Source organism: Vulpes lagopus, chromosome 2, assembly GCF_018345385.1.
Source record: "Vulpes lagopus strain Blue_001 chromosome 2, ASM1834538v1, whole genome shotgun sequence".
In the NCBI taxonomy this organism is placed as follows: domain Eukaryota; kingdom Metazoa; phylum Chordata; class Mammalia; order Carnivora; family Canidae; genus Vulpes; species Vulpes lagopus.
The window spans coordinates 94,578,776-94,603,689 of NC_054825.1; the positions used below are offsets into that span (position 1 = coordinate 94,578,776).

Sequence of the window (24,914 nt, forward strand, 5' to 3'; positions counted from 1 at the left end):
TGGATATTTAGTGTCTTTTGTGGTTTCATATAAGTTTTAGGATTGTTTGTTCTGGTTCTGTGAAAAATGCTGTTGGTATTTTGATAGGGATTGCTTTAAGTCTGTAGATTGCTTTGGGTAGTATGAACATTTTAGCAATATTTATTTTCCAATCTGTTAGCATGAAATGTCATTCCATTTGTGTGTGTTGTCTTCGATTCCTTTATCAATGTTTTATTGTTTCAGAGTACAGGTCTTTCACTTCCTTGGTTAAGTTTATTCCTAGGTATTTTATTATGTTTGGTACAATAGTAAATGACACTAATTTCTTAAATTCTCTTTCTACTATTTTATTATTAGTATATAGAAATGAGAAGGATTTCTGTATATTGATTTTGAGTCTTGTGATCTTACTAAATTTATTTATCAGTTCTAGTAGTTTTTTGGTGAGTATATATATATATATATATGTGTATATATATATATAGTATCATGTCATCTACAAATAGTGAAAGTTTTACTTCTTCCTTACTTAATTGAATGCCTTTTATTTCTTTGCTTGTATGATTGCTATGGCTAGGACTTCCAGTACTATGTTGAATAAAAGTGGTGAAAGTGAACATCTTTCTCTTTTTCTGTTTGGATAATCTATTTATTGATGTAAGTAGGGTGTTAAATTCCCTACTATTAGTTTATTGACATTGATTAATTCCTTTATGTTTGTTATTAACTGATTTATGTATATCTCCCATGTTGGGTGCATAAATATTTGTAACTGTTATATCTTCTTGTTGGATTGTTTCCTTTATGATTTTATAGTGTCTTTCTTTGTCTTCTGCTACAGTTTTTTGTTTTCAAGTCTATTTTGTCTAATATAATTATTACTATCTTGGCTTTCTTTATACTTCCATTTACATGATAAGTGCTTTTCTTTCCTTCACTTTCAATCTCCAGGTGTATTTATGTCCAAAATGTGTCTCTTATAGGCAGCAGATAGATGTATCCTGACTTTTTATTCATTCCATCACCCTATATCCTTTGATTGGAGCATTTAGTCCATTTACATTCAAAGTAATTATTGATAATTATGTATTTATTACCATTTTGTTACTTGCTTTCTGTTTTTTTTTTTTTTTTTTTTTAGTTCTTTGTGTTCCTTTCTTCTCTTGCTCTTTTGTCTCAGTTTGCTGGCTTTCTTTAGTGATTTATTTGGATTCTTTTCTCTTAATTTTTTGCATATCTATTACCAATTTTTGATTTGTGGTTACCATTAGGTTTATATACAACATCTTCTGCATATAGCAGTCTATATCATGATGACAGTCACTTAAGTTTGAGCTCATTCTAAAATCACTAAACTTTTATTCCTCTCCCCCCCTACATTTTAAGTATATGATGTTATACTTTATATTCTTTTACTTTGTGTATCCCCTGATTGATTTTTATAGATATAATTAAATTTCCTGGTTTTTTGCTTCCTACTTTTCTTACTCCTGCTTATGGTCTTTCTGTTCCACTCACAGTCCCTTTAACATTTCTTGTAGGGCTGGTTTAGTGGTCATTAATTCCTTTAACTTGTTTGTCTGTGAAACTATCTCTCCTTTTTCCTTTTTATAAGATTTATTTATTTATTTAAGAGAGAGATAGTATGGCAGGAAGGACAGAGTCGGAGGAAGAGAGAGTCTTAAGCAGCCTCTATGCTGAGCATGAGGCCCAATATGAGGCTTGATTTCATGATCCTGAGATCACAACCTGAGCTAAAACCAAGAGTCAGAAACTTAACTGACTGCACCACCCAGGAGCCTCTTTATATCCCCTTCTATTCTGAATGATAGCCTGTTGGATACAATATTTTTGTAGATTTTTCCTTTCAGTACTGTGAATGTATCATGCTGCTTTCTTCTGGCTTGCAACATTTTTGCTGAAAAATCAGTTTATGTGTCTTCCCTTGTATGTAACTGTTTTATTTCTCTTGCTGCTTTTAAACTTCTCGCTTTATCATTACATTTTGCCATTTTAATTAGTATGTGACTTGGTATGGATCTCCTTGGGTTGATTTTATTGTGGGTGGTATCTCTTGGATCTGGATTTCTGTTTCCTTCTTTAGATTTGAGAAGTTTTCAGCGATTATGTCTTCAAATACATTTTCTTCCCCCTTTTCTCTCTCTTCTTCTGAGATCCCTATAATGGGAATATTATGCTTGATGGTTTTGCTGAGTTCTGTAAGTCTATTTTCATTTATTATTATTTTTTTTCTCTCTCTCTCCTGTTCAGCTTGATTGTTTTCTATTACTGTTTTCCAGGGTGCTAATCCATTCTTCTGCTTCCTCTAGTCTACTCTAGTCTACTGTTTATTCCCTCTAGTGTATTTTTAATTTCAGTTATTGAGTTCTTCTTTTTTTGTATCTTTTTTGTTTTCTGTCTCTTTGTTGAGGGTCTCACTGAGGTTCTCCACTCCTTTCTCAAGTCCAATGAGTGTCTTTAAGACCATTAATTTAAATTCTCTATAGTATTACTCATTCTCCATTTTGTTTAGCTCTCTTGCTGGGATTTTGTCCTGTCCTTTCACTTAGGATATATTCCTCTGTCTTCTTCACTTTTTCTAACTCTCTGTGTCTGTTTCTATGTATTAGGAAAGTGAGCGAGGTCTCCTGCACATGAAACTAATGGCCTTATGGAGAAGAGATCTTGTAGTACCTTGCCTTTCAAGAACCTGACACTTCAGGGGTATCTCCTGTGTGTGTTGTGTTTGCCCTACTATTGTGGCTCAGTTGTGTTTGCCTTCAGTCTGGTTATCTGCAGTGGCTCTCTTTGCCTGTTGTGGGGAGTGTTTGGTCCCTGTCTTGTTAGTGCACCAGTCTAGGGCTTCCTTAGACTTGAGTTACACCAGACCAGGCATTTGCCAAAGCTGCTGTAGCACCAATCTACAGGGCGCTTTTTCTATGTTGTCCCCTGAAAAGCTTTCACTGGTAGGCAGGGCCTGCTGTCAAACTAGATATCTTATTCCAGCCCGCTGCTGGGGCTGCAGTCAGACTGGTGTGTATTGTTATCTTCCCATTTCCCCAGGGTAGGAGTCACTTTGGAATGATATTGGCTCCTGTTGGTGCTGCTTGCATACTGGCAAGCTTATGGCACCATTTTGCAAATACCCTGGCCAAGGATATGTTAGAGGGCAGGGGTCTGTAGGAGAACACAGGGATGGGGTACATGGTGCCAGCAAGGTCTATACAGATCCACTGCAGGAGGGTACCTGGGAAAACTGCCAAGGCTGGCCTTGAGGGGGCAGGTACATGGAAAAATACAAGGGTGGGGTGTACTGTTAGCAAGGTAGGTGGAGAGTGTTTGGGCTGTGCTGCTTCCCACAGGTGTGCCTGTTTCTAGGCTTGGGGGAGTGGGGCATATGTAGGGTGGAGGAGGGAAATGGTGCCTGCCAGCTCTTTTGTTCTTCTAAAAGTCTCCTAAAGATCCTGTTCCTCCAACAGATGCTCTGAGATTTGTAAATAAGTCTTCCCATGTAGCCTAGGTGTTTTCAAACTGCTGCTTCTATGCTGTATTTTAATGGGGCTGTTTGTTGTGCTGTCTCTTTAAGGGCAGGGACTCAGTTTCTTGTTGTCGTGCGGTTCTCCCAGAGTTGAGTCAAGCCACCTGAATTTTTTCCTTGTGTTAAACCCCACATATTGTAAGAGTTCACGAAATTAGGCCCCTCTGATTTTTAAAGTCAAATATTATGAGGATTTGTCTTCCCAATGCAGGTCTCTCATGCCTGGCATGGGCTCTGTTCCTCTGTCTTCTCTGTGCAGTTCCCTGGTAATATCTCTCCCTCTGTGGACAGTCCCCTGGGTCAGTTTGGCTCCCAACTACATCTTTACCCTTTCTACCCTCTTTGATGTGACCTATTCTCTATGCTTAGCTATGGAAAGTCTGTTCTGCTTGTCCTCAGGTCATTTTCTGGGTCATTTACACTGATGTGGGTATTTTCTAGGTGTATCTGTAGGACAAGGGAAACCAAGGATGCTTCTACTCTGCCATCCTCTAGAAGTTGATTTTTTTAAATAGATAATTCAAGTTTGTTACTGCCATTTTTCCTGGAGTAAGATCTTTGACCCCTTTCCTTTCAATCATTTTATATCACTGTTTTAAAAATTTCTAATAGCATAGAGCTAGGTTTTTAAATCTGGTTTTAGAACAGTTGTCTTTTAAAAGGAAAGTTTAGTCCATTTGTGGATTTAATGTTAATTTGTGTGTGTGTGTGCATGCACACTTGCGTGTGTTTATGAGTTTATTTTAATAAGTTTATTTTTTGATGAGGATTTAGAGTTCCTTAGGTTTTGAAAGTATATTAAAATATTGACTTTCAGTGACATTTCATTTGGATTCTAGAGGGCTTTAATAATCTTAGGCCGATTTTTATGATAATTTCTGTGTTTATAACTCTTGTACCATATAGGTTATATAAATTCAGACATCACACATGTACATTGTGACTTTTTCCCTATGTTTTGCCAACCCTTGTTCCTGGACTGACTTCAGGCCTTCTCAGTCTGGTGGCCAACATTTCTCAGTTCCATTCTATTAGATTTTGAAAAATGTCAAGACTCATAGCTTTATACTAAGGTGTTAATGTCAGCCCCTCTGACCTCCATGGTTCATGAAACCATCTTTCACATCACCAGTTTGCTGTTAGAACCCATTTCCAATTCTTTAGGGTTTTCTCTACAGAAGCCAAACTCTTATGGCCTGCTGTTAAATTACCTCATGCTTATTGTTTGGCTTTGATTCTACTTTCCATTTCTAGCACCTGAGAAATGCTGTTTGTTCTTGTTCTTTGTATTTCCAGGTAATTGTGTAAGAGGAATATCTGTATGAACTTAGTTGACCCTTTTGTGAGAATTTTTAGCAATTTTTTTTTTAAATCCACTTTCAGTGATAAAAGTCGGGAATAGTTTGAACAATTTGGATGAATTAACAAGTCATATATCTTTTGATATAAAGTTGGTAGGACATTTTTCCCCCTTCATATGATAGGATCTAGAAATTAGAGATTAGGATAATTTGCATTGAGTCTGATAAGAGAATTAGTGAATGACATTACTGAACCATTGGATTCACTTTGGAAAAGTCATGAATTGCTGTGCTTTGACCTTTTTTCAAGTAAGAAAAATAAATCAGTCTAAAAAACACTGCAAGAGATCTTGACAGCATGGTTGTCATCTCAATATAAGAAAGAAAGCAGCACCAGAAACTTAGCCCTCTACATGTGTACTGCTAACTTTCCCACCACTGTGGACCTTATATGCTTATTTTTTACTCCCTCTTTCTCTCTTCCTTCCTCGGTTCTTTTCTTCCTTTCGTCTGCAAATAGTACTGAGGACACAAAGTTCTATTATCTGTAGCACTGAAGAATTATTCTTGCTGTGAGATCTTTCATCTGGGAGTTTCATTTTAGTTATCCAATGACTCTGCAACTCAAGAAACTGCCCAGCCACACGTGATTGCTGAGAATAACTCAAGATCTTCATAATGCATTCCTCCTTTACTTTTGTTTTATAAACCTGTTACTCATTACTGTTCATGCTACCTACCTTTTCTGCCTCCATGTATACTCATGTGCCTTTTTCTCATCTGATAGTAAATCAAATGAGGTTAGAGTATTTACTGTCTTCCATAAAGGAACACTTCTTCTACTTTTTTTTCTATTTCATGGAAACATGTATAGCTCTTGCTTCCAGTCTAATGTCCCTAAGGAGATTCCCCTTCCCCTTTCAACCTTGGGACTACTTTAGAACCAGAGACCACTAAAAAAGAAATAGTAATGGAAATTTTAGTGATGAGGGGAACCCGTTGGATGGCTCACTTTTTTTTTTTAAAGATTTATTTATTTATAATGAGAGATACAGAGAGATAGAGATAGAGAGAGAGAGAGCACGGCAGAGAAACAGGCAGAGGGAGAAGCAGGCTCCATGCAGGGAGCCCGATGTGGGACTCAATCCTGGGTCTCCAGGATCAGGCCCTGGGCAGAAGGCGGCGCTAAACCACTGAGCTACCTGGGCTGCCCTGGATGGCTCACTTTTAATTCCAGTGAAGTCAAAAGCTAAAGCCTCAAATTCAAACCTTGCAGAATTTAAGCTCCATTCTGACCTAGTCCTAGTAGGGTCTTATAGGTGATAGTTTATAGGATAAATATAAATATAAATATAAAAATCACACAATATGATTTTTGAGCCATACTGCATTCCCTTAGGGCATGATTTTACAATTTTTCTGAAGGGAACCTAGGATATCATTTTAATTTGAACATGGAAGTATTTCTAGATTCATAACTACATAGAAAACAGGGTATGCTAATTGAGGTTCAGGTAAGAGTTGACTTGCCTTGAGCTCCAATGAGCTCACAGATTTCTCCAGCTTTGCTCTCAGGGTCACTCATTAGTCTGGGTAACCAAAATAAGACTACCTTCTCATCCCCCAACAAGGACTTTTAGAAAACTAAAAACAGAAAATTTATAATATTTTTAGACACTAGCAAATATATGGTAGACAGGATATAGTATAGTATAGTAAAGATTTTGAGCCTAGATTTCTGTGGTAAGTGACTTTTAGAAAACTAAAAACAGAAAATTTATAATATTTTAGACACTAGCAAATATATGGTAGACAGGATATAGTATAGTATAGTAAAGATTTTGAGCCTAGATTTCTGTGGTAAGTGAGCAATGTACAGCCACAGCTACTTATTCTGACCTCAGGGACTTTGCATTAGATTCCTAAAGTTCATTGCCTGATGTAAAATGTTTTGACAGCCATTATTTTATATATTTTGTCCAGTGTCTTTGTTTCCGACAGAAGGGTAAATTTGGTACTTGTTACTCCATCTAAGCTAGAAGTAAAAGTCCAATCTATGAATTTAAATTAGAATAGGGATATTTCTGGTCTTATTCATTAATGTATTTTCAGGTCCTAACAGTGCTTGGCACTAAGTAGGATATCACTAAATATTTATTAAATGAAAGAATGCAAAAGATTTGAATCAGCTAATGTTGGATCTACATTTATTCTTCAGTGAGTCAAAATGTACTCTAAATGAATTACATGAATGTCAAATTAAAAATACTATACAGATATATGATACCTTTGTATTGATTTTTCTATATTATTAGAATCTTTTACTAAGTCCCAGATACAATATAACTTATCATTAACAATAACTCAAAGCTGAGGGACCTAAAGCATACATAAGTGTACATATCTAATTCTAATGCAAAAGCTATAATTATTGTTTCCAAATTCGAATAACTGCAGGCATAAACTATAAATCTTCTTTTTAAAATTAATAGTATGTGTTAGGCTAAAACTGTTTTGGTCAGTTTCTGGGTGTTTTATATTTTTTAATGCTCCTTAGCATGTAAGTATCTGGGTTCTTGAGATATAAAATGATCCAAATGTATAAACTATATAACCATAGCTTTCATAAACTGTTTATTAAAAAATAATATCTTTTTATTTCTACTATATATATTTTAGAACTAAACAACAATCATTTAAATCACCTTTAGCTAATCTAACAGAGTTTACAATCTAGGTCAGAGTTCACAACTAATCCTGAAAATCAGAGAAAGTGTCACAGCATGTGCTAGTTAGTGGTATGCTGTAAATGTTTAACAACTGACTCTCTTAAAATATGAAACAAAGCAGAACAATAAACCCTTGATTTCTAGTGTTTGCTCATTTTTCTTACTCCCCAGCACCTCAAAATGTGGCCTTATTTGGAAATAGAATTATTCCCAGTGTAATTAATTAAGATGAAGTTATACTGAAGTAGGGCAGACCTTTAATCCAATATGACTGATGTCCTTTTAAGGGTAGAAGAGACACAGAGGCACAGACACTATGTGACCACAGAGGCAGAGATGGGGGCAATGCAGCTGCAAGCTAAGGAATGCTGTGGATGGATGGTTACCATCAGAAGCTCAGAAGAGTCAAGGAAGGATCCACAAGAGTCTCAGGGGGAGCATTGTCCTGCTGGCACCATGATTTCAGACTTATAGCCTCTAAACCTATGAGAGAATAAATTTCAGTTAATTAATAAATTTCAGTGACTCTTTTTGTTTTGATACTTTGTTAAAAACTCTAATATACTTATGAAGTAAATACTCTCACTATGGCAAGTTTCAACCTTCTGACATGAAATTACTTTATACAAAACTGGGAAAAGATGCTAATAATAGATTCTTACCAGCTGATATGAGCCACTCCAGCCTATCACTGTTATGGTATTTTCTATGAATTCTTGAATACAAATACAAATCTATGGTTCACAGATTTTTATCCATTAATTCATCAGTTCATTTAACAAATATATAATAAGTACCTACTATGAGCCAACAACTGTTATAAATGCTGGGGTTACATAAGGGAACAAAAAAGATAAAAAACCTCTTTGCCTATGTGGAGCTTCCATATACTAGAGGGATAAAAAAGAAAATAAGTTTATATGGTATGTCAGGTAGTGATACGTTTATTTATTTATTTATTTATTTATTTATTTATTATTTTTAAAGATTTATTTATTTATTCATGAGAGACACAAAGAGAGGAACAAAGACATAGCAGAGGGAGAAACAGGCTCCCTGTGGGGAGCCTGATGTGCGACTTAATCCCAGAACCCCAGGATCATGACCTGAGCCAAAGGCAGACACTCAGCCACGGAGCCACCCAGGTGCCCTAGTGATAAGTTTCAATGAGAAAAAAGAATAGAGGGCAGCCCCGGTGGTGCAGTGGTTTGGCGCCGCCTGCAGCCCGGGGTGTGATCCTGGAGACCGGCATCGAGTCCCACGTTGGGCTCCCTGCATGGAGCCTGCTTCTCCCTCTGCCTGTGTCTCTGCCTTTCTCTCTGTGTTGCTCATGAATAAATAAAATAAAATAAAATAAAATAAAATAAAATAAACCTGATTATTTCTAAAAAAGAAAAAAATAATAGAGAGAAGGGACACAATTTTAAATAGAGAAAGAGCTCTGAAAATGTGATATTTGGGCAGACATGAAGGAAATGAAAGAGTGAGCCATTAAAATACCCAAGTGAAGAGAATTCCAGAATTTCAGGCAGAGAGAATAGCCAGTGCAAAAATCCTATGGCCAAGACATCCTTGTTCATTGAGGAATTGTAGGGCAGCCAGTGTGTCTGGTGCAAGGCAAAGGTTGGAATAGTAGATATGAGAGAAATAATGAGGCTCAGAGTATGTAAGGTCTTTGGAGGTACTCATTGAAAGGCTTTGGGTGAGAAGGAAAGGCATTGTTGGATTTTAAGCAAAGAAATGCCAGGATCTGATTTATGGTTTAATCAAAATTATTCTGGCCCTTTATTGCACTCTTTTCTTTTTTTTTTTTAATGGGTCTCTTGCATTCCTTTAATTGGCTCTTAACAATTATGGGAGAAGCAGCAACCTCTCACTTGGTTGGCATAGCGACATGAAAAAATAAAGGTTCTGTAGCAACAAAACAACCAAGGATTTAAAACGAGCAAAGATTGGTAATTTAGATCTGTAAAATTTTTGAAGCCATCACAACCTTCCCAACAAAATGAAAAGTCTCTACGTGGTGGACAAGATCATCAAGATGGAGTTTTGAGGTGACCCTTTTTGCACTGTTGAACTAGCATGTTACATTAACAACTTCTAACAATTTTACCTTAACATCTTCTAAACAGTGTTTCTCGAAGTCTCTATCTTCTCCTCCTCCTCCTCCTCCTCCTCCTTGTTGTTGTTGTTGTTGTTCTTCTTCAAGTCCAATCTAATTAAGAATTGTACTTTGGTAAAATACAATTAAGAAAAATTGCTAGGAAGTCAAATACAACATAAAGACATGCAGAATGCAAGTCTAAAGTTGTATTATTAGATTTAACAGACATAAAATCTTATTTCAGTAACTATAATAAAAATAAGCAAAACAAAAGAGAATTATCAAAACAGTACTTATTGTCCATTGAAAGTGTGTGCCTAGTTGATTAGTAGAGAAAATTACTATTATACTCATAACTTTTAGATGTTCAGTAATTGTAAATAAAAAATTTTAAGTAGGAGTGCCTGGGTGGCTCAGTTGATTGTCTAACTCTTGATCTCAGCTCAGGTCTTGATCTCAGGTCATTAGTTGAAGCCCCATGTTGGGGTCCATACTAGGTGTAGAGCCTACTTAAAAAAAAAAGTCGTAACTGAAGTAGAAGTTTGCCATGTTAAATAAATGCCTGTATATATACTTTGAACAGACACCATGCATATAAATATTTAAAATTTAATATGATAAATGAGTTTATTAAATTAACCTGGTTTAGGTTAACAATCACACTTGCATAATATGTGAATATGTACTCCTCCTTATTTAATTTTCATAACATTCCTAGTAGAATAATCAGCCTCACAGAGGTCTGCTGATGGAAATGGAAGAAACATTTTATAGCAATTTCAGTGAGTTTGGGGTATTCATTTAAAGTTTTTTATCCCAAGTGAAGGGAGTGATACTCTATTTTCAAAAGTCATCTTTAATCTTTAATCACTAGCTAGTTTCAATAATTTATCCCATAACTTTTAGTTCAATTTAAATTATCCTTTGATGAAATAAAAAATTCTGGATCCACTAATTTCTTATATGAAGATTTTTTTAAATGAATGACCAATTTAATAAAATTCCATCTGCTGTGGACTGAATCCTGTCCCGTCAAAATTCATCTTAAAGCTCTAACTTCCAACGTGACTCTATTGGGAGATAGGGCCTTTAGAAAGATAATTAAGGTTAAATGTGGTCATGAGGGTAAGACCCTGATCTAATAGAACTAGTATCCTTATAAGAATAAATAAATAAATAAATAAATAAATAAATAAATAAAACCACCAGAGAGCTTGTTCTGCCTTTCTCACACAGTGTACATATGCACTGAGGAAAGGCCATGTGAGGACAGAGTTTGCAAGGAAGGAAGAGAACTCTCACTAGAAACTGAATCAGAACCTTAGTTTTGGACCTCAGTTCTCTAGAACTATGAGAATATAAGTTTCGTTGTTTAAGCCACTAGTCTGTTGTCCTTTATTATGGCAGCCCAAGGAGACCAAGGGAATTCAATTCATAAAGTATTTGCTGACAACACTTTGCAGATGATAATACTGAGATCATTTTCTACTTGTTGACAATTATTTTTAAATTAAAATTGTTATACAGCAATCTATAAAAAAAACTTGTTCTTCAAAGTTTCTTTTAATTTTGCTCTTTGATTTTAGCTCCTATTTTCAAAAAGGAAAAAATTTTCCTTTCAAAAAGGAAAATTCCTGCTCATCGGGAAATACAAGATCATTAAATATAGCAAAGATATCAGTCAGTAGAGCAAATCAGACTTTTCTATTGATTATGTTTAAATATTGAGACGAAACTGATTTCTTGTCCTGAGAAACACCAAGTTTGTTCTATAGTTCAGTCTTGACATAACTTTGCCGCTCAATACCAATAATAACTGTTTATGGCCAGGTTCCATATTATCACAATGGTCTGTGTGGGGAAAAAAGCCCATAAATCAGAAGCCCTAATTTGTAACATTTACTGACTTTCTTGAAGTAGGTATCCCCATCATGAATAATTTCAGTCTAAGTGTTAAGTCACAGAACACAGCATTTGGAAAAAATAGTAATGATCCATTCTGACGGACCAGTGAAAGCCACCTCCGCGCATTTGTTCTTACATAACTTGAAATTTGTACTGTCATTAATTGTTGTTTACTTCAGCCGATTGAAGAAAAAAAAATCAAGACCCTCTCCATGAAGAAAGCATTGCATTGAGTTACATTGTCTAATAAGCTACTGGGTAGCTACTCCAAAATGTTTGCCTTTTGGCAATTGCAGCATCAGAACCTTCCCTAATGCAAAACACGAACTGCCAACCACATGTTTTTTACAAAGTAATTCTTCATAATTTTATCATATCTAGAGCTAGTTGTGCTTCTCAGCATTGAAGCTAAAAGAGAATTTAAATAAGAGCAGAGCTTTCTTCCTTTAAATCTTCATTTTCAAATTGCACACATACTAAAAGAACTGCTACATAAGAATTTATCTGCACATTTGTCAAGTTACAATAAAAGAATGCTTTGCCAGCTTCATTTATTCAATGAATTGGTTTTCCATATCATTAGACAGTTTCAGAAATCATTGAGCTATGATGCATCGGAAAGTAAAACTTAAGCTATTTTCTTTACCAGAATCAGCAAACATTTCTAAGCAAATATCTTTGATGCAGTCATTCACTAATGTCTTAGCAACTGTATGTGTATTTTAGTTTTAGCAAGCCCAAATGCCACTTCCTAAAAACCCATGAAACACTAATATTTTATGTAAAATATTGAACATATACATCTATTGGCTTTTTTAAAAAAATATTTATTTATTTACTTATTCATGAGAGAGAGAGAGAGAGAGAGAGAGAGAGAGGCAGAGACACAGGCAGAGGGAGAAGCTGGCTCCATACAGGGAGCCTGATGTGGGACTCGATCCCGGGTCTCCAGGATCAGGCCCTAGGCTGAAGGCGGCGCCAAATCGCTGAGCCACCTGGGCTGCCCCTCTATTGGCTTTTTAATTTAATATTTTTTATTTCAAAAAATTATTTGGTTTTAAATTGAATTTTTAAATGTTTTATGTATACGTGATTAGTAAATTTTGATGATTTCACAAATTCATTAGGTAAAACAACTCCATAAATAATACATTATGGTTTTAGCACCTCACCATCAATTGGAAATAAAAATCAAAATCAGTATATGAGCTAACATATTTTCAGGTAAATTTCGTCAGAACTCTTTTTGCCCTTGTTTCTATGGAATCATTTCCACTGTCCACATTCAAATACTACTGTTACCACATTCAGCAGATTGTATACCTTTTCTTGTAAAATAAATAAATAAATAAATAAATAAATAAATAAATAAATATTCAGTGATGCTTGCGTGGCATATAATTGGAGTTAAATAATAAGAATTTTATTTCTCTAATTTAGAAATTAATCTTACAAGATAGATTATAAAATAGGCTTGACTAAAATTCAAAATGATTATAAAAACAAATCTATAAAAATAAATGTATATATTATAAATAAATGCAATATATATACTGGATATTTGTATACTTTTGGGTTACAGTTGGCAAAGCAACCTTGAATTGTCACACTGTCACATGGTTCTACTGCATATGGTATGCATACAGCTTGAGCTACACGCAGTTTACCATATAAATTGTAAAATAAGGTGTTTACACCTTATGCAATGACCTGAGTCTACCTATCATGTTTTCAGATCTTGCAACAATGTCTAACTGCTATAGATTTTTCTAAGTGCTTAGTCTCAGTCTTTGTCTTACTGTCTTAGACTGGCAACAGTTTTAAGAATGTATACCAATCTTTGGACCACCTTGAGTAGTGCTTTCACAGAGAAATCTTTCTCCTATGTAGATATAGCTCAGACATAGCTTGGATCATGAATAGACTGGTGATAAAGAACTGTTAACATCTAGTAAGATTTCATCTTGTGCTAAGTATTTCACATGGATCATATAATTTAATTCTCACATGATCTAAGAGGTTGACACCATTTCCACTCCCAATAAATAGGTGGAGAAACAGAGGCTTAGAAAGTTTAAGTAACCAATTCCTAGTTCATATTGTCTCTCAGGATTAGTTGAAGGAGAGACAAAATGGGGCACTACCTTAGTAGTGGAATTTGAAGGAAGATAAAGACCCACTTTGTCCACAGTAATTCCCTCATTGGCCCACTCTTCTTTCACACTGGCTTAAAATTGTCTTTGATACATGAAAAATTGGTTTGTATGGAGGTTTTAGGACATGGCTTCCGCATTTGCATGGTTGTGTGCCATGTTTATCATCTTTGCCCTACATTTCTGCTAGGAGAGGAGGATAGTCACGAGTCTCCAGGTGACAAATGATTCAGGCTCAGAATGAGAGGGATGAGTTGGAGGAAAGGGGTGAGCAAAAGATGGAAAATAAGAATTATTGATCTGACCTGGATCTTTTACATGAATTTTCAACTTCTTGATAGTTCCCTTCATTCTTGCTGTTTTACCTTTTGACACTATCCCCTTCCCTCTTCCACCTCAGTCACTTTTCTACCGAAATACCGTAAGGCTGGAAGTAAGGCTTCTGTTTGAGTTCTAATTCTAACAGTACAGGACAACCAAAGGTGAAGATACTCCTTCATCCTCTCTCCTGTTTTTCAGTGAGCTGAAGGACCTCTAAGTGCCTATACTACACAATTAGATAAAAAAATACCTACATTTTGTGTCAGTTTTACATTTGTTGTGGGTTCATAGCAGCTAATTTAAAAATTAAATATAAACTAATTGTGATGACTACCCCAATTCCTGGTCCATCAACACCTCCACTGTGCCTTCATATTACAATGTTATTAGCCTGTGCTTATTTGTGTATTGTGTGTGCTCCTGTTTATGTTTGTGTTTCCAGAGTTTTTGAGAATTCTAGAGGCAAAGAACCTTCACAAGTACCTACACTCTAACTAGTTTCTAGAATGATCTTTTTAAAAACAAACTTATGTCATACCCCTGTTTAAAATCTGGGTGGTTTCTCACCACCATAAAAACGAAATCCAAAACCTTTAACAAGAATGTTCAGGTTGTTCTAGATCTCACTGGCTTGACCTATCATTCTTTACCTGGCACACTCTAAGCAAACTGAACACCTTGCTGTTTGATGCTTTGTACTCTCTTGAGCTGGTCCTTCTTCTACTTCCCTCTTTACTGTGTAACTTCAACTCATCCTTTAAGCCTCATCTTAAAGGTTACTTCTTTCTGGGCAAAACCTCCCTTGCCAGAACTCTGCACCTTCTCCGTGTTTCTATAGCCCACCTTCCTTTCCTATCAGCTGGTACAACTCCCTGTGGCTATTGTGTATTCAGTGGCTGGCACTCTGCACCAGTGTGATTGCCTGAAGAGCAGGGGCCTTGCCTGTACTGCTTAGCAATGCATCTGCAGCAGTAAGCAAAATGCCTCACTCGTACAGGATTCTTAGTGAATCAATGTTGAATGGATAAAGCCAGTCTGAATTCTTATTGAAAAAAGCTACCATTGCCACCCTAAAATTTCCCACAATTGACATCACTTGATTTAAATTGCATCACGTTTCATTTCTTCAACCTTGATAAGTGTCGTTAGCATTGTCCTTACAGAATTCTGTGCTTGTTTACAAACGTTTTTGAAAATATTTTTTATTATCCTTTTCTCATTTTCTTGGCTATATGGTAATCTCTGGAATATTTTTAAAGAATGACAGCTTTATTATCAGGTACACACAGTTACTTATGGTCAACACAAATCAGATTGCTTTACTCCCTAGTTTGTAATTATTTTAATTGAATATAAATATGTTTTTCTAAAATGTGTTTAAATAATTTTTTAAATGAATACTGTTGCATTTGTTTTTCACTATAAATCTGCTTACTAAATGATTTTAATTTATATAATACAGAAGTGACACTCAGACAGCTTCTGTTCAGTTATAATTGGTAGAATTAGAAACAATATTTTCCTATTGTTTCCATCAGAATTTATTCAGTGGAAGAAATCTTATTATTATTATTCAGGTTGGGATTGTGGAATTTCACAGGCACTAGAACAATGATTTTTGGGAAGAGAATAGCCTTGTGAAAGAACTGCTGTATAAAAATGTTGAGGGGGACAAGGAACAAGGATTCTTGTACTTTGTGAGGAATATTTAAAGACGTAGCTGTCTGTTAGATGTTCGTCTTGTTTATCCACATTCTGAAGTTTTATTTTCAGACCCCAGATAGGAAAAGGAACTTATCATTAGGGAGCAGTTGGGGCAGCAGAAGCTGCTGGAGGCTGTGTCAGCGCCCAGCATAGCAGGATTCACTGCAGACACCTGGGGTGAGTAGGAACCTGCAGGTCATCTCTGGTGGCATAGTCCACACTATCACTACCACTATCAACAACAATAACAAAAGTTAATTCCTAAACCAGGTATGAGGAGAACTGATGCCTCCCTGTTTTCAAGTGTGCTTCACAGAGAATTCACCAAAACAATATCTTTATTAAAAAAAAAATCCAACACAACTGAACAGTAAAAATCCTTTAAAATTCTCTGTAAATACATTTGGCAAGTGGTCTGTAGACAGAATGATTAAATATATAAAAACCAAGGATTGTTTTATGGATGTCTTTCAGCAACTTTTTCTTAGCATTCCCAAACACCTTACCTGTGATAGATTTGAGATCTCATACAAAAGTCAGGCAATTAACACTTCAAAAGTATTCACCAACCAATCCTAGTTGAATATTTTTTCCTGTCACATCCTGGTTTTCCTTGATTTCATGACTTCTTGTATTTAACACTCTAATTTCTGGAATGAAATCATCTATGGTGAGGGGTAAGGGCTTTAACTAATGGCAAAGGAGATGTAAGGCTGTGCTCCACTAAACCATATGACTTCAAATGGTCTATATTCAAGTTTACTCCCATGAAGTGCTCCTCTGTGTTGGAGGGCAAAAGGACAGTAGGTCGCACTTACTCTGCTTCTAGTGCTGATACATGATACTTGCTTCTATAATCTGGGAATGATTTTAAAAAAAAAGAAATGCAAATAAACAGTATAGAAGGCTCATTGCATACACTTAAAAATTTGTTCTTATTCAGACAATATATTCACACACAGAAAAGTTTCGCATAATATTAAATCTTGGGAGAGAAACACACTTCAAGTTTAATTTTACATCAAAAAGGAATTTTTTTTCTTCAAATTATAAGTCATTTTGATTTTAAATGTATAGTCATAAGCAGAATTTCTTGAAAGCCTAACTGGTTTTATTTTTATCCTTGACCGTATAGTTCAGGTCTTCAAATTGCTATGAATGTAGTTATGATATAATGTGAATAAATCTAAATAGTTAAACTAGTTCAAGCTTTTCTAAGTAGACTGAGCATGTAGGAGATAAATGAGGTTGTCTTCTTTTTATAAATCAGTTTGACTGGCCATCATATCCAGTGATGAGTAGAGTGGGACTTGTTAGAGTCAGGTCATTAACCACCAGGGGGCAGATCTCCGTGGCCTTATTATGTAATGGGTTTACAACACTGAGGACTTCCTGCAGTCCTTTGGCTAACAGTTACTAAACTGAGATTTATCCCCACACTTCTGTCTCCTGCTATATTTCCTTCTATGCTCCCACTATACTGACTCTCCAAATTCTTTGAATGGACCATACTCTTTCCTGTATATTAAATAACCTAACAGAAATCTTTTATATCAGACCCTCCCCATCTCTTCAACTGACTAATGCCCACACGTGCTTTAGGTCTCAGCTCAGACATAACTTTCTTAGGATAGTCATGCTTAATTACTTTCTCCCTACCCACACTTATATACATACATACATACACACCTAAATTAAGATCCCAAGCCCCTCCTCCCCATAGTACTGGTCACTTTTCCTTCTTTACTTTTACACTGTTTGTAATTCTTGTTTAGTCTCTATTTTCCCCACAAGTCTTTAACACTAAGGGCAGAGGATAGTGTGTCTCATTCTCAATTGAATCTTCAGCATAACAGAACATCTAGGTAAGTGAAAAGGAGGAAAGATGAAGGAAGGAAGGAAGGAAGGAAGGAAGGAAGGAAGGAAGGAAGGAAGGAAGGAAGGAGGGAAGGAAGGAAGGAAGGAGGGAAGGAAGGAAGGAAGGAAGGACAAAGGAAGGAAATGGGAGGCTTAGGAAAGATCTGTGCAAGTTGTAAAATCTCTATTCCAATGGATTAGGAAGGTATAGACATTCTCTGATCTGGCTGGCTAGACCACACAAGGCCTTAAGGTCCCTTTAGTTCTGGATTATGTTAAGTTAGCTGTACCTTCTACAACCTTTGGTCTATTGAAAAGACAGCTCTTGTGTGATTCACTGGGAAGATTCTGGAACAGAACTGGATCAGTTAACTCAACTAAGCAGAGGACATATTTACCCCAACTGATCTCAGGTAACAAGGAGTTAACTGTGGTCAGTCATATATATTTGGCCCAGGTCCCTGCTCTGTGAGAAGCAAGTGATAAAACACTTTCTCTGGCAGAGTTATGTTCCAGAAACTACAGGGTATGACTCTGTGGGTATAAATAAATCTAACTCTTGACCAAAACAATCTTAATACTCTCTTCAGTTTGACTCAACTTTAGACAAGTATCTTCCTGACTATGGGCCCTTTGACTTCCCTCTTCTTAGAGCTTTTAATTCAAAAAAAATGTTATAAATTCTTTCTTTTTCCTTTGGAGGTCTAAAATTTCACTTAGCCTCTTGCCAGTTTTACAGCAGAGAAATTCCTTTCTCAGGGACCTGGACGCCATCCCTTTGAAATGTAGACATCAAGAATGATAGCAAACCCCTGTCTCCCAGTTTCTGTGGGAAGGTAGGAACCTAACTTAGATAAATGACAATTATTAAACATAGAGGTCTAACCACACTGACCAAGCTCCCCTCAGTGTCCTCTAGCACTTGCTCACTAGCTCATATCAGCACTTAAATCTCCCCAACTTTTGTTTCAGCAGAGTGGAGTTCAGTGCCTCTGGCCTATTGGAATAATCTTGAATAAAGTCTTTTTTGCCTGTTTAACTTTATCCACTGCAGTTTTTCTTTGGCATCTGCTTGGGAAGAGATCACAGACACTCACAAGAGGTTTGGCTCTGCTCATATGTATACTTGAATTAAATTGGAACTACATCACTCATGAACAATATGTTATGTTCTAGAAGGTGACCAAATTAAAAACTCACTGAATAAAACACCAGTTAACTTCCTTTTAGTGAGCAGGATTATTTTTGTTTTGGGTAGTGGGATTGTTTTCTTTTAATGCTGTTATTTTGAAATAACACTGAGGGGGAAGCATCTGATCACTTCTAGGCAATGCAATTTTGAACAATGTCCAGGAGCAAAATCTGTGGTTGTCATGCTTCTGAGGTAAATCAATTTCTACTCCTTAAATGTAGCTCATATAATGATCTTGGTGCAGCCTTGAAATCTTGCTGAGCTCTTATTGTGAAGCCCTGAGTGCATGGGTTTTATTTTATTCTGATTTGGACAGTAGCTGATGGGTTTTGTGGCCTAAAGAACACAGAGTTTGGGAGCCAGACTGCCTGGATCCATATCCTGGATCCACTGGGACTTCAGTTAGTTGGTGAACATCTGACTGAGTAAAAGTAAATAGTACAGAATCTGATGCCTCGTAAATGCTCAATAAATATTAGTTCTTGTCATTGCTACTAACATGATCTTCATCATCACTTTCACTATTGTGAAAAACAGACAGGACTTTATGATTTCAGAATTTACTACTCCCCACCAAAAAAGTCATTGATAAACCAGCAGTTCTGATTTAAAATAGACTTTCAGCCTTGCTGAATGCTTCATTTATGCATAATGCTGAGATGTATTTGTGAAACCTTTGTCTTTCTCTCTCCCCACCCCAATCCCTGAACTTTTTTTAGTGATGGATGGGCAGACAGAGATGAAGTCATTGAAGGTTATGAGGTGGAAGCCAACGGGGGAATCACAATAAAGCTGCAATCTCCGGAGGTCCGGTCATTTGATGATTATTTCCTGAAGCTGAGGCTGGACACTAATACGAGGAATCCCTGGTTTCCTGAGTTCTGGCAACATCGGTTCCAGTGCCGCCTACCAGGACATCTTCTGGAAAATCCCAACTTTAAAAGAATCTGCACAGGTAATTCACATTCACAAAATAACAACTCAGAAGTTACAACTCTAGCCCCATTGCAACTTGTTGAATAAGAGTGGAAGGTGTCAAGGCTGGAGTTCCAAAGACTAAGTTACCATCTTAATTTATAAGATAGCTAGAATAAGGAGAGTGTACGTATTACCCCAAGGATTCATGTTTCTATATTCTGGAAAAACTGCTTTGGTCTCTGGTGGAGCAAGTTGTGAGAAGAAATAATGTAGGTCAAAGAAAAGCAAACTGAGAATTCAGGTATCTAGTATTCAGGCCAGATGGAAGAGATTTTATTGCAAGCCTGCTTAGGAAATGTTAGCCACAGACATAAGGAAGCAGCATTGGTTTGATACCTTTTTCTTCTTTATAACTCATGTCAATATATGTCTGGAGAAGATGAGATAATATTATCCAGGGCCACACTACTAACATGGGTGTATGTAGACATACGTGGCTAGAAACTCTGCACTCTCATCTGTAAATAGGAGTGACATTTCCTGGTAGACAGATAATTCCCATGCTCTGCTCACTGAAGGCATGACAGGAAAGTACAGCACATTGTTCCAAGTCTTTCAGGGTTTGGTGAACTCCATTGGATGTCCTTTTCTGCCTTCCCAGGAACTACTGTACTTCTTAACAGACTTCTTAAATAGTTAATTTTTATGAGTATTATCAGTACTGCATAGAGACATTGCTGTCCACTGTCCTTTTTCAGTATTGCTTAATGCACATTTGGTCTACTACAGTGTCATTCAAAGCCAGTTGTCTATACTGGGTTGATAACACAGCATGATGGACAGGCATTAAAGATGGTGTCACCATTGACTGAACTGGGAAAGACTCCAGGAAAAGCAGAAAGGATCAGGAGCTAGATTTCAGATGGGTTAATTTTGAGATGTCTATTAATTAGTGATGCAGCTATAAATGTCACTTGGTCATTGTGTTTTATTAATAAAATTTAGAATACTACTTATTAAATATACTTAGATGCCTTTTTGCAAGGATTTCCAAGAAAATATCTTGTGACCTAAGCTTTCAAAACAAATTTAGAATCCTGTAGCCATGTCGGTTTTGAAAATCATTTTGGGTTTCCAGTTGTCACAGTGCATGCCAATGTCAAGGTTAAAATCTGAACTTGGTTAACATTCATAGTAGAAAAAAAAAGCACATTCATGAATTGTTCTTATATTATGCTTGATTCTCAGAGCTATTTTTAAGAGCTTCTTATGTGATTACAACCTTTAATAAACATGTTTATGTTTGCATTTCATTCTGGAGTCAAGATTAGCAAATATTTTCCTTTGTTCTTAGTTCTAAGGAATACCAAAGGCTTATTTAACTTTTCTATTTGGAACTACTTCATGAACTTTATTAATCTTTTCTGCTTCAGGAATCCTAGAATTTTATCTTTTCTGCTGCAGGAATCCTAGAATTTTCTCTTTATCTTCAGCAATGTTTATGTTATTTATGTGTGTATACATTCATGTAAATTTACCTTTCTCTTCAGTTTTAATGTCTGCATTTCTATGAAATTGGCTTCAGTGTTATTGAAGAATGACTAAACCTTCATTTATGTATCATTTTTAACTAGTAGAGATCCTTGAATAGCAAATAAATTTCACAGTCTTCTAACGAATATGCAGACACATTTATGAAAATTAATGTGAGGAAGTTGAACAAACCCTTCCATACTATTGATAGCTGCTCTTTCCATCACTACTTTTACCCATTGTAATTGGATCATTTTGGTGTTTTGGAAAGTTTTGAGACTGCGGTTAGTTTCCACAGAAACCTTATTGGGCTTAATCTCAGACGTCAGTATTTAAATAGAGAGTTTACATACACTAGATTGTCAGTTTAAATATTAAGATTTCTGAGCCTAGGCTGAATAATTTGAGAATCATGTGGATAATTAAAAAGTATTTCACATAAAGTCTACATAACTGCTTAATTAGTTGGGTATATCAAGGGATTGGAGATGGTACTGACTGAAACATCAAAGCCTAACTTTTTTTTAAAGAGATTTTATTTATTTATTTGAAAAAGAGAAAGAGCATGAGCAAGAGGGAGGGGCAGAGGGAGGAGAAGGAGTCTCTTCTCTGATCAGGGAGCCTCAGGCAGCAGGGCTCACCTCATCCCAGGACCTTGAGACCATGACTTGAGCTGATGGCAGATGCTTAAAAAGGACTGTGCCACCCAGGCGCCCTTCTCTTTTTAGATCTGTTAATATTTCTTTATACATTTAGGTTCTCCTATGTTGTATACATGATATATATAACATAAAATATATATTTATAAATGATATATAATAAATATATATAATATATTTATAAAATATATTTATTTATTGTATATTATATAAATTATATATGATATATAATATAAACTATATTTTATATAAATAATTTATTATATATTTACATATTTTTTATATATTTTATTTATTTAAGAGAGAGCAAGTGAATATGGGGTGTGCGAAGAGGGAGGAAGAGAGTATCTCCAGTAGACTCTGCACTGAGTATACAGCCTCATGTAGGGCTCAATCCCATGACCCCCAAGATCATGACCTGAGCTGAAGCCGAGAGCTGAATGCTCAAGTGACTGAGCCATCCAGGTCTCTCATATTTTTTCTTTACCCATTTATCCACTGAGGGACACTTAGGTTGCTCCCATGTCCTGGCTATTGTAAGTAGCTGCGATGAACATTAGAATGCATATATTTTTTCAAGTTAGTGTTTTTGTTTCCTCAGGATAAATACTCAGAAGTGGAATTGTTGTATCATATGATAGTTGTATTGTTAATTTCTTGGAAAAAACCTCCATACTATTCCCATCTATTCCCATCAACAGTGTACAAGGGTCCCCTTTTTTCCACATCCTCAGCAACACTTATATTTTGTTTTTTGAGGATAGACATTCGAACAGACATGAGGTGATATCTCATTGCAATTTTGATTTGTATTTCCCTGATGAGTGATATTGAACATCTTTTCATGTACTTTGTTAGCCATTTATATGTCTTTTTGGGAAAAATGTCTATTCAGATCCCCTGCCCTTTTTTTTTTCACCATTTTTTTCTTATGTTATTGAGTTGTGTGAGTTCTTTATATATCTTGGATATTAACCTCTTATCAGCTAAAACTTGTAAATATTTTCTCTTATTCAGTATATTGACTTTTCATTTTGTTGATAGTTTCCTTTGCTGTGCAGAAGCTTTTTAATTTAATGTAGTCCCTCTTATTTATTTTTGCTTTTGATTTCAAAATCCAAAAAAACATTGCCAAGACTTTCTTTTAGGAATTTTATGGTTTCAGGTCTTATGTTCAAGTCTTTAATCCATTTCGAGTTTTTTTTTTTTAAATGTATAGTGTAAATAAGTGGTCTAATTTTTTTCTTTTGTGTGTGGCTCTTCAACTTTCCCATACCATTTCTTGAAGGGAATATCTTCCAATGAAACTTAATAATGAGGCAAATATATTATGAAAATTAGTAACAATCTAAAAATTGTGAATGGTGGTCTCCAAGCTGGAGCAATAGTACCTGTGTATGGGGAAAGGATATCCTTCCTCAGCTAGATATATAAGCCTGAATAAGCCTTCTAGAATATGAGAGAGAACCTGGAGCAGAAATAGGATGACCTCTTAGTTGTGGTAATATTGGATAAATCAGTCTTGGGCCAATATACTAGCTGACACTTGACACATGAGTGAGCTTAGCTGAGTTGAGTCATGTCCAACCCAAAGCAGCAGAACTTCCTACCTAGTTGGCTCCCAGATTCGTGAACTAAATAAATACTTGTTGTTTTAAGCCACTAAACTTTGGGGTGGTTTGTTATACCGCATTATTGTGGTAATTGATAACTGACTAAAGGGTCTCTATAGCCCTACAATCCATGATCACACATGGAACAATAATTGATTTAATTTAGGGAACATAATTTCTCAACCCAGTGCTAGAATTCTCACTCTTTTCTCCCTTCAGGAGGAATGATACGATATTGTTCCCTTTGTCTCTTGAACAAAGCCAAACATTTTTAAAGATTCTTCAGTCAAGGAGATTTAAAACCCCTTGATCCAAGGCAGTAAAACTATTCTACTTTAGAATTCTGGAAGTGCTAACAAATGGGGTGCAGTATAGCTGAGCCAAACAAACATCCTCAAAACAAAACAATCATAGGTTCTCACACAGTCCTGGTAGGACTTGCTTAATGGAAATATGTTTCAATAGCTTTGGATGTTGCTTTGGTCAGTTTGGGATGCCATAACAAATTACCATAGACTGAGTGGCTTAAACAACAAATATTTATTTTTCACAGTTCTAGAGGCTAAAACATCTAAATTCAGGGTGCCTGCATGGTAGGGTTCTAGTGAGAGCCTTCTCCTATGAACCTTTTCTCACATGATGGAGAAAAGAAGGGAAAAGAGAAAAGAAGAAAAGAAGCAAGCGCTCCTAAAGGCACTAATTCCATCATGAAAGCTCCACCCTCAACATCTGATTACTTTCCAAACCCTATCTCCAAATATCATCATCACATTGGGGATCAGAGTTCAAAGATATGAATTTGGAGGGAACACAAACATTCAGTCGTAGCATGTTTTGGTTGAATGAATGAAAGTGAACTGACCTTGTATCACTTCTGGATATCATAATTTCTCAGAATACCTCATTAATTATCACACATAGATGAAGCTCTGAAAATAATATACTATAAGGATAGTCTTGGTCTGCTTAACTTTTAATGCTTTTGACATGACCTGTCACTGTGGTAGTCACTAACCATGTATATTTTTTATATTTAAAGTACATTAATTAAAAGGAAATGAAATTAAACACTTATTTTCTCAGTCTCACTAGCCATATTTCATTTGTCAACAGCTGTAAGTGGCTAGTAACTACATCTTGCATAGCACAGGTGCAGAAAAATTCTATTATAGAGAATTTTATTGTACAGTACTGCATTCTAATTTTTTTTAAGAGTGGATGCTTAGCTGACTGAGCCACCCAGGTGCCCCTACTTTCTAATTTTCTAATACCATAAATGAAAGTTTGTTTCTATGGTTATTTGGGTCTAATTCACAAGCTAGTGTTTCCAGCATGATCAGCTTATTGAATATCCAAACTATAACAGATGAAATATGTTATGAGCCAAAGTTTTCCCTTTGCTTGG

General features: G+C 35.9%; 1 protein-coding gene across 3 annotated transcripts in view; it reads left to right on the forward strand.

The window, feature by feature from the left end:
• GRM1 (glutamate metabotropic receptor 1) overlaps positions 1–24,914 on the forward strand; it is a 387,183-nt gene that overhangs the window by 264,212 nt on the left and 98,057 nt on the right. For all 3 annotated transcript variants that reach the window (XM_041735611.1, XM_041735625.1, XM_041735617.1), the window contains exon 3: positions 19,506–19,741. In XM_041735611.1, coding sequence (XP_041591545.1) covers positions 19,506–19,741 — 236 coding nt within the window. The remainder of the gene's footprint in view (positions 1–19,505; positions 19,742–24,914) is intronic.